This window comes from Chamaea fasciata, unplaced genomic scaffold (assembly GCF_029207755.1).
Source record: "Chamaea fasciata isolate MVZ Bird 193981 ecotype frontalis unplaced genomic scaffold, bChaFas1.0.hap1 SCAF_5, whole genome shotgun sequence".
Taxonomy (NCBI): domain Eukaryota; kingdom Metazoa; phylum Chordata; class Aves; order Passeriformes; family Sylviidae; genus Chamaea; species Chamaea fasciata.
Window position 1 is genome coordinate 32,858,797 of NW_027094090.1, and position 17,049 is coordinate 32,875,845.

At 42.1% G+C, this 17,049-nt stretch overlaps 1 protein-coding gene across 3 annotated transcripts; it reads right to left on the minus strand.

Moving 5' to 3' along the window:
• Window positions 1-5,432: 5,432 nt before the first annotated feature.
• On the minus strand, window positions 5,433-16,396 carry AVPR1A (arginine vasopressin receptor 1A). Of its 3 annotated transcripts, none has more exons than XR_010720794.1 (3): window positions 15,388-16,396; window positions 11,896-13,663; window positions 5,433-5,505 (listed from the first exon to the last, which is right to left on the minus strand). XR_010720794.1 is itself a non-coding variant. In XM_066183170.1 (2 exons), exons 1-2 carry the CDS (start codon window positions 16,394-16,396, stop codon window positions 13,380-13,382), a joined length of 1,293 nt encoding a protein of 430 aa, XP_066039267.1. In that variant the 3' UTR covers window positions 10,584-13,379. The 3 variants fall into 3 exon arrangements, 1 of the variants encoding a protein (XP_066039267.1); XR_010720795.1 differs by lacking the exon at window positions 5,433-5,505 and adding an exon at window positions 9,784-10,239; XM_066183170.1 differs by lacking the exon at window positions 5,433-5,505 and having other exon boundaries at window positions 10,584-13,663.
• Window positions 16,397-17,049: the final 653 nt, after the last annotated feature.

Sequence of the window (17,049 nt, forward strand, 5' to 3'; positions counted from 1 at the left end):
TTTTATGCATGCATTTTTTATTTCTAGCTATAAATATCCTCACATCAGGGAGTAGAGGGGAGTTCTGTAGTGGATTAGGATTTGCTTTCAAGGCATTTGTAATTTGTCAAACAGTGCTGGTCCAACTGGGACTACCAGATTGTTATTTCTACAGGAAACTCACTTTTGAAAAATGTAAGGTAAGAAAATCTACCCTTAGATTTATACATACAAAAACTGATCAAATTCAGCAATTTCTATCCTAGTTTTTACATCTTAAACTAAAGAGAAAAATGAAAGGAAAGAGACCACTGACTTTAATGATATTGCAGATATATTATGAATGGCAGTCATAATTTGGCCTAGAGGTAGAAGGACTGAGAGGTTTTAGAAAAGCTTTATTAAATTACGCTTTTCTTTCTAATTAATCCACACTTAAAAGGTTATAAAGGAGCCTCATCCAGAGGGTAACAGTCCCTATGCCTTCCACTGGCAGTTCTTATAATAGTCTCTGAGATTATAGGAACATACAGGAACTGAAAAGTTCCTAACACTTTCGGGTGTGATATTTATTGCATTGTTTGCTAACAATGAAAAATTACATACTACAGATTCTGAAAGGTACATAAGCCTCTTCTATAGTCCTTGAAGAGGAAAACATGTTACTTGAATCTCTCTTGTTTCAAAATGTGCAAGGATCAGGCTTTCAAAGCTCTATCTCTTCACCTAAGGCATACAGTAGTGAACTACATGCAATGAGCTTTGCTAAGACTGCTGACAAAGTTATACAGCATTCCATCTCATTTGTCAATTTAAAGGAAATACCTAGGAATAAGGATTTGACTGTAATCCAGCAGACTTCCAACAGAACTGCCGTTAGTGTACTCATTAGAGGGAATTTTCAAAACAACCAAGAAAATTTATGAAGTAGGAATCTCCAAATACACAGTCCCAGCTTTTCCCTGTAGCCCAAACATTAAATGTCATCAATTTGAAAAGAAATGCTCTAAATATTTTGCTGTAGTATAATAATAGTAATAGTAATAGTAATACCAATACTACAATTAATAACAACTATTATTGTTATTGTTGTTATACTGAAAATATATTACAATGGCAGAAATATCCATTTAAAAGTCATATCATACGCATTATCAAGCACTTGATGATTTCTCAAACTTGGTCAATGCACAGAGGTTATTGAGAAAAAGGAGGATGCAGGACTGGATTCACAGAAGGGTTATTGCAGCTTTGGCAAGCTAATGCTGTTTCTTCTCACTTTCTCAGAGATCAGCAACATCCTCAGGGCAACCTAGTATTAAAAGAAGACAGGAGCAGCCTGTCAGATTCCAATATTCCCTGACTGGTTTCTTTTAGATATTCCACACATGGAAGGTGAAATGTTTAATGTCAAATGTACTTATTTAAAGCTAGTTGATATTATGGGGGATTTCTGATTTAGCAGAGTAGTAGAAAATATATTTAAATCACAGAACTACTGTAAGTTAGATTTAGCAAAACATCCATTGCAACTGCAATAAATGGTTAAATTGTGTGATTCCTGTTATCCATCTCTATAGCATACTCATTGTCATGACACTCGGCATCCCCAGTTGTTGGAAAGGAACTTATGGGCTGAAAGCTGCTCAAGCCTGTTCTCTTCAAAACACTTTTGCTAGTTCTCTAGTTTTTATACTCTGTGTCAGGCTGAGACACATAATCACTCCCCCATGCTCCTCTGGCTAACTTAGGGAGACATTTACAATTGTTTAATGAATTTGGTGAGAAACATTTACACTACCATTTGAGCCACTCAACTGCTCATAGCTGTTTATGTAAAACAAAGGTCATCCTCCCTTGCCAAGGAGTCCTGTTGCAAAGTTTTCTTTGCAACAGCTGTGGTCAGTCACATCCTACAATATTCCTTGATCTTCATGATTACATCACCCTTGACCATTTCCTCTGAGGCTTCTTCCCTTGTAGGGCCTTATTGGTCAGTCATGTGGCCCAAAATCTTCCCGCCCCATCTCTTCCTCATCTCCAGATTCTTCCCTTTGCAGTAATTTTAATTCTGTAGTTGATGTAATTTAAAAGACTGCTTGTTAACATTTCCAGTTTGATTATACAACAAAGGAAGACTAAAGTTTGGAGTTATGGGACCAAAATAATCCCAGCTTCCAGCAAAATTAGAACATATATAGCCAAAATCAAAATTTCACTTGTGTCTCATCTGGATTGAAATAAATTTGACACAGAACAGCTGCAGGTTACTAGAAAGGCTTATGACAATGCATCTTTGTTACTTCTGAAGTCTAAAATAGTTTTAATCCTGTTTTTATGTAAGGTTGGGTATGGCACATCTGTTGCTGTTTTGGCATTAATTATGCTTTCATTACCCTTAATATTCAGTGGGCCAGCACAAAATTTAGACACTGTTCAAAAGTCTTTTACACTTCATTTCAAATATTTCAGATTCCAGGTACCCAGCTCAGTGGGATATAATGTCCAACCCCTGAGGGGACACCTGTCAACTTGCTACACCTTCATGTGTGCCCTATGCCCAGAGAGAGATCCTCCTGAAAGCAGAATTGCTGCATCATTGAATGGTCTGTGGTGCTTTTTCCTCCTGTGTCTCTACATGTCTAATTTGTACTAAATTACTATAAAGCTAATTCACTGTGAGGTCTTATGGAAAGGAAAGGTGATTTTTATTTGCAAAATCTCTACACTGATTTTTACTCATTCACATGTTCACACAGATGGTCAGCAGCACTAAGACACATATGTCAGGGCTTGCAGTGAAGAACTGATGCCGGTTTGCCATCATGCCCTTTGGAAGTGGGTGTTGTTCGAGATATTTTGCCTCAGTATGTCAACTGAGCCCTCATAATTCTTGCTTTACTTATCTGGTTATTTTACGGCTCCAGTCCTGTACTTCATCTTCTTGTTACCTTATCTTTAGGTCAGTTTGTTCCTCCACTTGCTTTGAATGAAATCACACACATAGAGTATTAATCTGACCTGTCCTTCTAAACTTCATTCTGCTGTTTTCATCTGCAACCTTCACACAAATATTTCAATCCATAATCAACTCATAAGTCTTCATATTTTTGTAACAAATGTCAACAAATTGCACTAATGCTGCTGTGTCCTGTCCAGGACTGTGGTGAGCTGCTTGTTGCAGTGTCACCCCAACACCTCATGCCAATGTGACCTGGTAGATCCTGGCTGGCAGAGGCGCCATGCAATACAGCTCTGCATGGCCACAAATTTCACTCCAAAAGCAACATCCTTAGCAAACTTCCAGCCACTCATCAGTAGGAAGCAAGGAGAATTTCCATGATCCTTGAATGTCTCCTATAATCTCTTTTGTTTAATCCCTAGTTGATTTAATATAGAGGACTGTGTGAGATTGATTAGTTAGGGAGCTGAACCCCCAATGAAGTACAAGGTAAACAAAATGTCATATAAAATCCCACCTGGATTCAGATGGATAGAAAAGCACTGAAATTCAGCGATTAATTCCCAGCTTCAGCTGAGCAAAGGCTCATAAAAATGAATCATGTTGAAACCAGTAAGTGAAAAGCTGCACTTGGACATATGTATGAACTCATTCAGCTCTTAGGCCAGGCCTGGCTAAAAGAATAAGTACAATAAAAAGTAACAGACAGATAGAATTCCTTAAAAAATTCTTTAATGCATCTTTAAAAGCTTGCCCTGGGACAATCTAATTGGAAATGGAGAAGTCCCTAAAGAGGAGACTGTGCTTTGTACCAATGCCACAGTTTCACAATGAGTATCAGGGTTCAATGGGTAAGAATCAGTTTTCCTGCTGTCCTCCAGTAGCTCCACAAGAGACTGACCTGCTGGTTGTATATTCACCTAATCATCCCTTCAGATGACACTCATTCAAGTCCAGCTCCAAGAACAACTGAAAATAACACATGTATCACATGCCTTTAATTCTTTGTCAGGTTGTCAAAACTGAAGTTTTGCTTTTGCCTGAGAGTGCACATCACAGAGGAAAGAAAAAATTTGTCCTTGAAGTGCCAACATTTTTTAAAAAACAAACTTAACCAACCTCTAGGGAAAAACATTTTGAACAGAGAGAAGCCAGGAACACTGGGGCTTCCTCCTCAGATACAGCCTGCTGTGTGGAGAAACAGTGTGCTGGCCTTCTCTAGTCCTTGGGGTCATACAGAAGTTTCAGAGCTGGTGTTATTTCTGTCTCATACGTTTCTTCTCCCACTATTAAAGTGACAGAATTGCAGATATTTCTTTTTGTGACAAAGAGTGTGATTTTTTTTATCCCTTATAGTGAGGCTACTGTTGCCTCACTATACATAACAGGGCTGCCGGTCTTATGAGCAAGCTTCCTTCTTTACACAAATGCTTTCACTGAAAAGTGCTGAAATTAAGAAATGAGTCCTTTCTGATGGTAAACAAAGTTACACAAAAGATCAAAGGTAAATTAATTGAAGGCATGTTTGCATAGCTTCATTCTTAGAATAAATATCTCCGATATTCATAGTACTCTGCAATTTACAGGTCAGATAAGCATAACAATCATTGTATTAGGCTTGGAAAATATTTCTGTAGTATGGAAGAATTCTGTTATGCTTCTATGTGACTGCAAGGCAGAAAAGAACTTCAGGTTAAGAAGATTAATAAAAAGACTAAGAATGAACGGTTTCAAATGCTCTTCATTTCAAATTAATTCCATTTTGAAAACTGAGTACCTTCTTTCTGTCATGTAGTACCTGTAAGTCACAGAGTCTCATGAAAGTGCATTTTAAAATATTTATGCTTTATAACTGATTAATCCAAATGTTTGGAATATGTTAGGAGTATGCCTGCTAATTAGCAATATGTTGGCTTGCTCTGTCTTTTCCATTGAAATGAAATCTTGAGGATTTGCATATTTGTTTCCCAACTCCTGCTAACAAGCTCACAGAGAAGAATCTCAGCTACCACATGTGCTACCCAAACAAACAAACAAAAAACCAAACAAAACAGAAAAGAACCCAGAAAAACTCCTATTTAGTTCTCATCTCATCTACAAGACACTTTTATAGACCTATCTCTCTGTGATCTGGTGTTCAATTGCTGAAGAAGTTCAGCCCCTATTTTTGGAAATGTTCCCATCCCAGCTAGCAGCATGTGGAAAAGGATTTTAACCAGTTGTCTCCTATAAGAGACCCAGTTTCTCTCCAGGGTCCCACAGAGGCCAGGGCAAAGGAGTACTCACATTGCTGGTCTGGAAGATGTCACTCGAGGGTGCTCCATCATACTCCAAGGGTGGAAGTTGTTTCCCAGTTTCCTGAGCCTGGTTGGTTTCCCAGAGCTTGCTAATCTGGGGCAGGAGTTCCAGGACTGTGAGTTCTCTGCCCTGCTGCCAGCCCAGTAGCAGAGTAGGTAACCCCTGCCTGTACCCTCCTCCTGGGTTCAGGAAGAAGGACACAAGTGCAAGTGTCCCACTGAGTTTCTTCACTCCCTTGTGTCCTTGCCTTCGCAAGGATTTAAAAACTGTAATGGAAAGATACACACAGGAACTCAGTCATGTCAGTACTTGCAGAGTTACTATTGCCAAGCCAGTGTGTCTTCCCAGTGGGAGTTAGAGTGTGCTGAGGTGGTTTCTGGGGTGTCTGGTTCATGCTCCCTGTTTCCCCTACACGCAGGGAAAACCTGGCCTCCCCACTCAGGCCAAAAGGCACATGGACTTTGAGGAACACAGAGTTTGTTTCTGTTTTTTGCATGAACCTGACATCTCTTGTGGGAAAAGGCCATTTTTCATCAAAGAGGTCAAATCTGGGGTTTTTCCACTAAGCCGTTACGTTGCTTTAACTTTCCATTTAAACACTTGTGAAGGAACTATGACCAGAACCACTGAGTAATTTTTGTGCTCATGCTGAAAAGTCATTGATGGCATCCAACACAAACCATTTTACACTGATTATATTCTCAAAGTTTTTATAGTTGTGTAGTTTCTTAGGGAAAACTGGACTTTACATGCAGTATGTGGCAGATAAACCTAAAATGCCACTCTCCTTTTCCTTATTATTCCTTTTTACACGACACAATATTACCAAGAATTTTAGGTATTATCCTTCCCCCTGCCCTCCACCTGTCCTAACTCTTTGTGTAATGAGATTTATCTTTCTATGTTGTACATTGACCTTACGACTGTATTATCTGAGTATCTTGAGAGTTCTGCCTAATTAGGGATTTTCTCACAAATCTACCTTTAAGAACAAAGAAGATGGAAAGGTTCAGCATGGACAGATGGGACACACAAAGAGATTAGATGCAGAGATTTTTCCCTCTTTGTAAGGCCAGAGATGTCATCTGGGTGTGAGGAGGTAAATTGATATCTAGGCTCATTCTGGTTTTGGTCTTCCTTGTGACACAACCAACAAAGGCCCCCAGCTGGCAGAAGCTTAGCAATATGAGCCCCCTTGGTTAGTGATAGCATCATCAACTCCATCCAAAACAATATGAGGCTATTAGATGGCAGTTTTGTAGTTGCCCTTAAAGAAAGTAAAATCATGGGCTAGTAATGTGGAGGTGTCTGCCGAGATCTTAAACCTATAGTACTTGTAGACAGCTGTCTGCAGTTCATGTGCACCAATTTGAGCTAAAAATGAGTAAATAGTTTTCTGGTTCACGTATCAATGGAGATAAGGGCAGTGTTCTTGACGTCCTTCATAGGATGACTCCCTGGTCTCCAGAAATTGGTTTTGTATTGGCAACAAAATCAATCACTCTTGATCAGACGGACACACATGCACTGTAGGTACATTCATGCAGATGAATTCCATCTTTGTGTTATCCAGCTTATAATATCCATATTAAGGCACTTGGGTCATAAATTTGGAAAGAAATGAGATTTTGTTGTTTAATTACACTATGCCTTACACTGTAATACATGAGACAGAAGAGCAAGCACTAATGATATATCTTAGGTTGAAAGAGTCAAGATGGGATTCTTCATGGTGCTTTTGATCATCTCATGTCATCTCATCTCATCTCAGTACAGCACATTTAAATTATAGCTTTTCAGGGGAATTGCCATAATAGATGAAACAAAACCTAACCCCCAAACAAACAACAAAACAACACAAAGATAGAACTATCTCCTCATTTGCCATATTCTATTGAATTTAATAACATGTTACTAACTGATAAGGCCCAAACCAATCCCTTTAATTAAGAACATGTGTAACCATATATCACAGCTTAAGATTCTTGAACCTCTGGTCATCAGCTTCATGGTGAACTAGGTTATCAGAGATACATAACTAAATCCCTGCTCTTTTCTGTTGAAAAAGACAAGTACAATTTGGTTTGAGAAATGAGATTATATGTAGTCACACAAATGCATCTTTTGCTTTTGTTTATCATTTACTGTATATAAGTCCTTGTTGCCCTGACTACCCTCACAATGTTTGGAGTATTGGACATAGTGGGACCACATAAGGAATGAAATCCACCTGAATGCTGGAGTGTCTTACTAAAATCAATCCTTACTCTGTCCCTACTTGTGACACTTTGAAGCCATTCCTTTGCTCCCAGGGAAACCCTGAAATGTCTCACATTTAGAAAATACAATGGTGGCTATTTAATAATGTTTGCTTCTCTGGAAAAGGATTATTCAGATTAATTGTGTAGAAAAATTAGTCTGACGATTTGATTTCCTTCTTATTCAGATCTCAGCCAACAATAAAGTGAATTGTTATCTGTGGTTTCCTCTGAGGTGACTGACACATTTCAGAGGGTGCATTTGTCTGTGCCTACCCCACTTTGCAGATTTTTCACTCTGAATAGCTCTGCCTGCTTTACAGTGAGCCAGGACAGAGCATTAGCTCTCCTAATTTTTTTGGGTTTGATACAGTATTTTTTACAGTTATTACTCTTATTTAGAAAAATATTTGAGCGGCACCTAAGCAAGTTTCTGCTTTTGATATAAATGCTACAAAGTGACATGTCTCCTAGTCCTCCAGATTCTTCATCTACTGCTTCTCACTTCCACGTAATCTTCAACCAAGAGCTTTCTAAAATACTGGGAAGACTGTTGCTTTTTAGTTTGAAGATTTAGTCATCGATTATGGTATTTACCCTGACTATCACCTTTTTCCAAAAAGGGGAATGATATTTAGGCTTTTTTCCTTTCTCCTCCTAGAAAACTCTGTGTCTGTTCATATTTCCCACAGGACACATTTGTTTTGGGGCAGCCAAGGCCCAAACAAGTCACATGCTGAATGCTTAACTTGGAGAGATCATTGTCCTTTTTATAGACATTGCCTAGTAGCCATCTCAGCAGAGATACTTAGATTTGTAAGGAGCTTCATGCAGTTACAGTTCCAGGAGACAAGGGACTCTTTTTCTAAATGCATAACACATATCTTAAAATTGAAAAATGAAAAGCATTTTGATACTTTCAAAATAACCTTTGAGATCTGATGTTTTATTTGCTCTCTGAATCACCAGTTCATCTCTCTCCCAATACTCACTGTTGGTTTTTTATTTGATAAGATCCACATTACTTCCTACAAAAAGACTTTGAAATTAATGGGCTTTAACGACAACCCTGTCTGCTGCTGCCCCTGCGGTCCCTGTCCCCATTCTTGCTACCATCGTTACCAGGGTCAGGAGAGACTATGGCAGGGATAATCACAGCAGTAACAGTGGAAGAGGCTGGGACAGTCACTGCCAGTCTCTGGTTACTTGTTCCACATCTTCCAGAATGGGCTTTGTGCCCTAGACAGCCAATGTCAATTTTGTCCTGTTTTGCTACGAGGGTGTAAAAGCTGATGGGACACCAACAGACTGCATTGCCAATGCTTTGCTTGAAAAGGAGTACTGAACTTGTACACAGTACTTCTTAGCCATCTGTCCTGTAAGAATTTATGGATAAAGATAATCATCATTACCCTGAACTGAGGATGAATAACTTGGGTGTCTTTTGCTTGCAGAGCACTGAGAATGTGCTCTATCTCAAAGCCTCCTCTTCCACCCACCCCCCTGAAAAACCAAATGTTGGAAATGGGAAAAATATTGGGATTGTGCAAAAGATTCTTCCTTAACTGGAAGAAAGTTCAGTCATATCTGACATGTTGATCCGCCTAGAACAAGAGAGACTTGCCAGTCTTCTCACCAAAGAGCTGAAGAGAGAGCTTTGCACTCCCGATGATACCTCACAGCCCTGCTTTGGTTAGAAACTAAGTAACCCAATGGACTGTATCAAGAATTCAGCTGAAAATGTCCTTATGGAAAACTAAGGCTAATTTGCATGTAAACTTTGACTCTAAGCAAGTTTATGTTAAGGCACGTCAAATTACTGAGCAGATGTACCAAAATAGTGATAGAGTGTTAATTAACACTGAACTGAGTCCAGGGCTTTCTGCAGGACCAGTCCTGGGAGAGGCAGATCTGTGCCGGCTGGCTCTAACGAAGCTCAGCTGGAGCTAGTTGTGACTGTTGTTTTCTTGCTTTTTTTGCCTAGCTGCACAAACCATTCTGCATGACTTACCAGCTGGACCTACTCTTGTGTGAGGGACTGTTACCTGAACTAGTCAGGACTGCTCCCTGTGGAGCAGCTGTGATCTAGTCTGGGACCTTGAAACTTGCCCATTTATTTATCCTGTAATTCCTTTACCCAAGTAGCAAGGGATGCATTTTCCAGTAAAACCCATTCCTAAAGAAAACATAGAAAGCTAGCTTGTAAGAGTAACTACCGCTTCAACTAATGTCTTTCTGCCTCCCCAGTCTTCCATGTACACAACAGACTGAAACTTGTGCAGACACTTTTTTAGAAGAGGACACTGTATTTAATTAGTCTTTTTTGTAGGTGGGGAACTCATCCTGGGAGAACTCTTTAAGAGTTTGGGGTTTTTTTATGCAACAAGTAACTTATTTCAGCAGAAGCTCTATTTTAAGGCCTGTGTTCACTTCCCAAAGCTGGGTCACCAGTATCTGCCCTAGGACAACATCCAGCTCTGCAGGGCCTTTCCTTCTTCTGCCCTGGTTTCCACACGTATGAGTAGGAAAGGAGCATGCATGCACTTTAGCATGGTCCTTCATTCTGGAAAATTTGGAATTGGCTATAAGATTTTCTGCAGACAAAACCTTTGTCTTTGAAGTACTGGGCATGCATGAATTTGTGTCTTCTTGTAGATTTTGGTCTTGATGTGGTAATACAAGGGAAAAAAACACAACTTTTTTTTTTTCTTTTTTTTCCCCCTGAGCCAGCAATATGTTTACCTGCAAATTTAAAAAGAAATTAATGAAAAGAGATTTTTTGGCAAATTAGGTTCTTATATAAATGAACAAAATCCTTTCCATTTTCTGTATCATCTCCACTTTTGCCATCTAATTGAATTTAAAATGCTTGAATTCTAGTAACGCTAGTAAAAACAACAGACTACAAGCTCATCCACGCAGCCATGCCTTAGGTTAGAAGATAAGTATTTAAAACAAAAATATTAAAATAACTCCTCTAGAACATGAATAAGTGCTCAGTTACATGTACTAACAATACTAACACCATATAGTGGAAAGCTGATTGCACTTTCCTTCTTTGTGTGTATCCTTCATGCGCTATGTATAATAGAAAAAAAAAATTAGTTTTGTTCACTCTTTAAAGCTTTTCATGGACACAACTTATCAAATGAAGACATTTTGAATTTTTTAAAATACATTTAGCATTACTAAATACATTTCTGGCCCTCCAAAATCCAGACAAGCAAAAAACCCATAATGCTTCTGATCAAAAAAATATGCAGGTTTATTAGAGCAAATTTCCATGTTTTAAACTTGCAATGGTTTCACAATTTTTTGTTTCCTTCTGTTTCCGTTAGGGCATCCTCATGATAACCCAAAGCAGCTTTTAAAAAATATCTCCACAGATTAACAATTAAAAAATATTGGCTGTAGCTTCCAACACTAAAATTATGTCAAAAAGACAATATTTACAAAAAATGTCTGGAAACCAAATATTGATAAATTTTGTTGTCAGTTTAATTACAGAAACTATAGGACACTCACAAGGGAAATTTATGCTGACAAGCCCCAAGTGTAAGCCTAGATTTTGTAATGTATTTGAAAAAACCCTAAATTTATACTTTGGGTCTGTTTGCTTTAATACAGACACTGGTCATTACCCGGTTCATTTTTATTTTCAACAATATTCTACACACATTTTTTCATTATCTTTTCTGTTTGAATGTAAAGTGTAATAGAAAAAAAAAAACATTCAATTATGCAAACATTAAAATTCTGTTAGTACAGCTAATTGGTTTTTAATACAGATTTCATGTACAAAGAAAGTAGTAGCACAAACAGAAAACTAGGCAAAGGATAGTATACTTAATTTGAAACACTTGCAGTTCAGTAACTGTGAATTACCTGCTTGTAACATATACACGGTACTTATAATGTGCACAAACACACACACAACATCACTGCATGCATTTTTTTTACTAAAATACAGCTTCAGGTTCACAAACCTTCGTCCAGAGCTGATGAGAGCTGTAGTCACATTTATATATTAAAGGTGGTCAAAAAGATAGTCTGTTAAATATAAGCCATTCCACCACACTGTCCTCTGGGTTCTAGTGCTTTGAACAACAGCAAACACGAGGAAAGAAGAGAATGGACACAAGATGTTCTTTAGTGACAAAAAACCCACCTCTTTTAGGTATAATATTCCCTATTCTTTGCCCAAAACAATCAATGGGGAGCTTCTGGAGTGGTTTAAGATGATCTTATTCTGCACCTAACTCTATTAATTTCTGCTACCATTATTGAGTAGATATGGGCACCATCCTCAGTGAAAGCCACACAGAGTCCCCTCAAGCAATTAGAAAAGCAATCTTGTTTGTTAGGTTTTGGTGAGAAAGAAATAAACCTGCTACTGACCTTCCTCTTTGCATGCATGTTATCACTGCTCCATCAGCCAGCTGGGACTGTGTCAGCAGTCCTGCAGAGGGCCAGGACAGCACCTGGATTTCAGGATCCGACAAGCTCAGGAAAACAGTGCAGACAGGTAGCTGTACTTGTCAAAGAGATTCTCAAGACTTAAAAACGCAGCAAAACTTGCTCAAGGAGCTTCAAAACCCAACCTCGATATAAGAGACAGACTCCAAGGAAAGATGAAATAGGATTGTTTACCATATAAATTAACCACAGTCAGCTTAGTTCATTGTGTTGAAAACAAGCACACCTTGAATGCTTTGTAATTAGCAAATGTGTTGTGATGACTTTTTATTGCAGTTAATTGACAATTTTTAAGACCATATTGTCATGAGCTGGCAATAAAAATAATAATAGGAAAAGACAAGCTAACAACATTGGCAATTTTTATGTGTCCCCAGAAGACTTGTTTTGATTCTCAGATCTGTGTCTTGAAATATACTGGTTCTAAAGCTCTTAACAAATGGCTACACTGTCCTGAGCTCATGAGGATATTTGCTTGACAAGCAAGCAATGTAGCTTGATCATAGATGTCTTAGTGAACTAAAAAAGAAAAGATGGCATTCCTACCAATAAAGCAAGTGGCTCTGATATTCATTATGAGTTTTCTTGGTGCAACTGTTTGTAATGGTGCTGAACTAGTCATAGTGTATCATATTTATCAATATATTTTTAAAGTTAGTTTAAAAATAAATGGAAGTAGGTGCAACACACACACGCACACAAATATGCTGTATAATTTCCATCAACATGAAGGGAAGAGGAAATGTCACCCTAAAAATGAAACCCCACAATACACATGCAGACATTGACAGCACTAAAAGATTTGTCTTCACAAGGGCTGTTAAATTTCAGTGTCTGAGAACTGCTAGACCTTTACAAGATGAAGCATCATGAGCAACTGAATTCCAATAACTCAGAGCCTGTCTAACGCCACTCCTTATCTGGACAGCCAAGACATTTATCCAACTCCTTTCTTTTAATGTTTAAGACTAAACTGTGATCTTGCTCATATTGCCTTCTTTCTTTTTCATCAGACAGTTGTGAGAAGATTTATGCATTAACACTAGAGAGTGGAGTTACCCCAATCCATGAACACTCCATTACTTTCACTGTTTTAAACTGCAAACAAACAATGCACTTAGTATTTTAGAAACAGACAAAAAATTAAAATAAATTCTATTTTAAAAAATAATTGCTTTGTTGTTGCCACACCTGCCTGATCAGTTGCCCAAATCCTAAATAACTCTCAGAAAATAATTTACAAACTGCAGCATAGCTTACCAAGCAAGGTGGCACTTTTTGTCTCATGGCCATCTTAGTCATTCCTTAGTACCATGATGGTGCCCTGGACTGGCATAAAGTGCCATGCCACAACCTTCCCAAACACTGTGATAGGACTGCAAGCCCTGCCTGCCCTGAGGTCTGTCTCACGTTGGAATGGGGATGAAGCTGGTTGACCTGGAGTGGGGCATCTCTCTCCATGTGTTTAGGCTGTGGGTTGGGCTTCTGTGGTTGGTGAAAGAAGTCTGTCGCTTGCTATTGCTGTTTGAATCTTCTTTACTCAGCGTTTGCTTTATTTTTTGGCAGCGAGGGAAGCTCTGTAGGCAGTCTTGGAGGAGGTGCCCACTGAAGAACATGTAGATCCAGGGGTTACAGCAGCTGTTCAGGCTGGCCAGCAGAGCCGTAACAGTAGTCGCGGTGTTTTCAGAATCTGGGGAGGGGGAGAGAAAGCTATTTAATCATCAAAAGAACATTTGCACTATTCAGTCAATTGCTTCATTAACCACTGGATTTATTTTCCTGAGTATTCGAATTCTAAATGTTGAGCCGCAGCATTTGAAGCAAATAATGAGAACATAATCAGTAAAGGTTTTATTTATGTAAGGCTGCCATTGAAGCCGATCGGGATTTCTCTGAACAGACTTCAAAAAGCTGTGACAGAATAAGTTATGGGGTAATTAATCCAAAATAATGATTTAGTCACAATTCCATTGATGTGTACCCATGTGTTGATAAGCTCCTTCTTTAAATACCGAAAAGTTTTTTCCAGACCCTGGGAGACAGTGGTAAAATTTCCACTGCTTTCAATAACACTGAATTTTGCTGTATATATTTGCATGCTGAAAAGTTTTGAATGCTCAGCTAACTACTGGATTATCTATCAAATCTGGATTTTGGAGATTGAACAAATTTTACTAAAGGGAAAATGGAACTTAGCACTATGGCATGAAAAAACTATGGTGTTCTACCTTCAATAACTAGTTTATACTTAGATTGAATACTCTAAATATGTATTTAGTCTAATCAATTATTAGTGAATATTTGTGAAGAATTGTAAATACTGAATCTTCAAAACAGTATAATTACTGTGTTATGCAGCTCCATAGATTTAAAGAATCTCTTCAAACAAACTTATCAAATACCATCTGTTCAATTACATTTCATTTCCTTTGAAGTAAAAAAAATAAATCCATTTGTTCACTGCAAGCCTTTCTTTCTCTATAAAGATCTGCATTATAGGCTTGACTTTGGTCCTGTATTAGAGGCAGTCAACACTCTCACTACAGTAAGTGATAATTTGGGGATATTAAAAAAAAATCAAGAAATTATGGATTCCAACATTTTGATTTGCTGCTCTCTCATTACGAGGAAACAGAATGTATGTCACTATTCTGCCTGTCATTACCTATGTGATAGCTTTTAAACTCACCAATTTTTTCAGCCGTATTGAACAGTGGGACAGATATCGCCAAAGCCTAAATTGCCACTGATTCATGAAAACCGGTGACGTGACTAATGGAGCTACTCAGAGGTGACTGCCTTGCTGAGAGGAAGGGTTCAGGATGTGCTCAACCCTATTATTAGACAGCAGATACAGGTAAGAAGACGTAGCAAGTTCTCTCTTCATGTAACTGCTCCGACACATGTGCATGCATGCTTCTCAACAATACTAAACATTTCTAAAGTTTTCTTATCGGCAGCTTCAAAAGGAGGAAAATGTTGCTCGTTCAAATTACGGCAGCAAATACTCCGGTTTGCATCCGCTCGTTTTGCTCGGGATGAGAAGGCTGAGGCTGCTGCTCCTGTCCGGAGGCTGCCGCCGGCCGCCGCTCCGGCTGCTCCCGAGACAGCCCGGGCCGAGCGCCGCGGGCGCCGCCGCTCCCGGGGCCACCGGGTTCGGGACCACGAGCGGTGCCGGCGGGGCGGCCCCGAGGGCGGCGGCTGCCCAGGGCTGTCTCTTCTCCCCCACAAGGGCGCTCAGCCGCTATTCCGCGGCGGGAGAGGGACCCGTCCGGGGCCGGGAGGGCGCGCCTCGGTCCCGTTCTCCGCTTCCGCGCCCCGTTTCCCCTACGCTCGGCTCAGCGCTGCGCAGCGCCCCAGGACAGCCGGCTGAGCCCCCATCGCGTGCTGGGGACAAGCGGCGGCGTCACCTACCGACCCAGGGGAAGCGCTGGTCCCAGACGGACCACATCTGGATGGTGAAGAAGGGCGCCCAGCAAACGACGTACACCGAGACGATGACGAAGGTCATCTTGACGGTGCGGATCTTGGCGCGGGAGATGGTTTTGACGTTGCTGACACAAGGGGCGAGCAGCAGCCCCCGTCGCGGGCCACCATCATCACCTGCCCGCCGCCCGCCGCCCGCCACTGCCGCCTCCCCCTGGCGCGTCTTGCCCCGGACGTTGCGCCAGATGCGGTAACAGATGAAGCCGTAGCAGATGATGAGGATGAGGACAGGTGCGATGAAGATGCCGCCGGTGATCCAAGTGATGTAGGCGCGGGGCCCCCAGGGCATGATGAAGTGCGCCCAGCAGTCGTAGACCTGTGAGCCGCGCTCCACTTCGCTGAGGGAGAAGATGAAGTACTGCGGGGTGCTGAGCAGCAGGCTGAGCGCCCAGGCCGCCGCGATCATCCCGTACGAGCGCTTGGTGGGCTGCTGCAGCGTCTTCAGCGGGTGGCAGACGGCGATGTAGCGGTCGGCGGTCATGGCCACCAGCATGTACGCCGAGGCGAACATGCCGAAGACCTGCAGGTGCTTGACGACGCGGCAGAGCCCGTCGGGGCCGTGGAAGCGGTGGGTCACCTCCCAGCAGAGCTGGGGCAGCACCTGGAAGAAGGCCACCACCAGGTCGGCCAGGCTGAGGTGGCGGATGAAGAGGTGCATGCGGGACGCCTTGCGCGGCGTGCGCCGCAGGGCCAGCAGCACGCTGCCGTTCCCCACCACCGCCACCGCGAAGGTGACGGCCAGCACCGCGATCTCCAGCTTCGCCAGCTCCTCGTCCCGCCCGAAGGGGTCCCAGCCGCCCAGGCTGCCGTTCGGCGACCCCGACCACGCCTCGGGACTGGGGCTGCTGCCGCCGCCGGGCTCCGCCGCCCGCCACCGGCTGCCATTCCCGGGTGAGGGCACAGCCCGGGGGGAGCCGGCGCCGCCGGCGAGGCGCATGGAGGGGCTGCGCGGTGGGGCCCGGCCCGGCCCCCGCACGTCCGCTCGCCCGCCTTTCCCCCTCCGGTGGCCCGGAGCGCCGGGCCAGGTGCCTTTATCCCCGAGGCAGCAGGAGGCGAGGCGAGGCGAGGCGAGGGGGAGCTCCCGCGCCAGTGGCTGCCCAGCGCCTGACGCCAGCCCCCTCCTTCCCCGGCAGCCGCCCCCCGCTCGCCCCGCCACGGGAGCGGGGCCGCTCCGCCCCGAAAGCGCTGCGCCCACGGGGAGAGAGGGGGACCGACGGCCCTTCCCGGCCCCGCGGGGCCCCGAGGAGTGGGGCAGCGGGAGGGGCTGCTCGGGCCGAAACGGTGCTCCCGGAGAGCTCCCTCACGGGCAGGTAAAGCAGCACTTATAATTGCGAGTAAAATTGCCGTAATAGTGCAGAACAAACGGAGGTCTGTCAGCATCAGCCCGCACACCGCGATCTGGCTTCTAGCCGAGGCAAAGTGACTTGTCTGTAAGAGGTGCTGGTTTGGTCCTGAGAGAGTCTGCCTGAGTCTTTGGCATTTACTTCGCTGTCGGGCTGGGATCAACCCCAGAGAAGTAAATTATTAGAAAAAATAGCACAGAGTTTCAAAGCAATCTAATGTTTCTGAAGGTTTCAGGACTTCACCTCA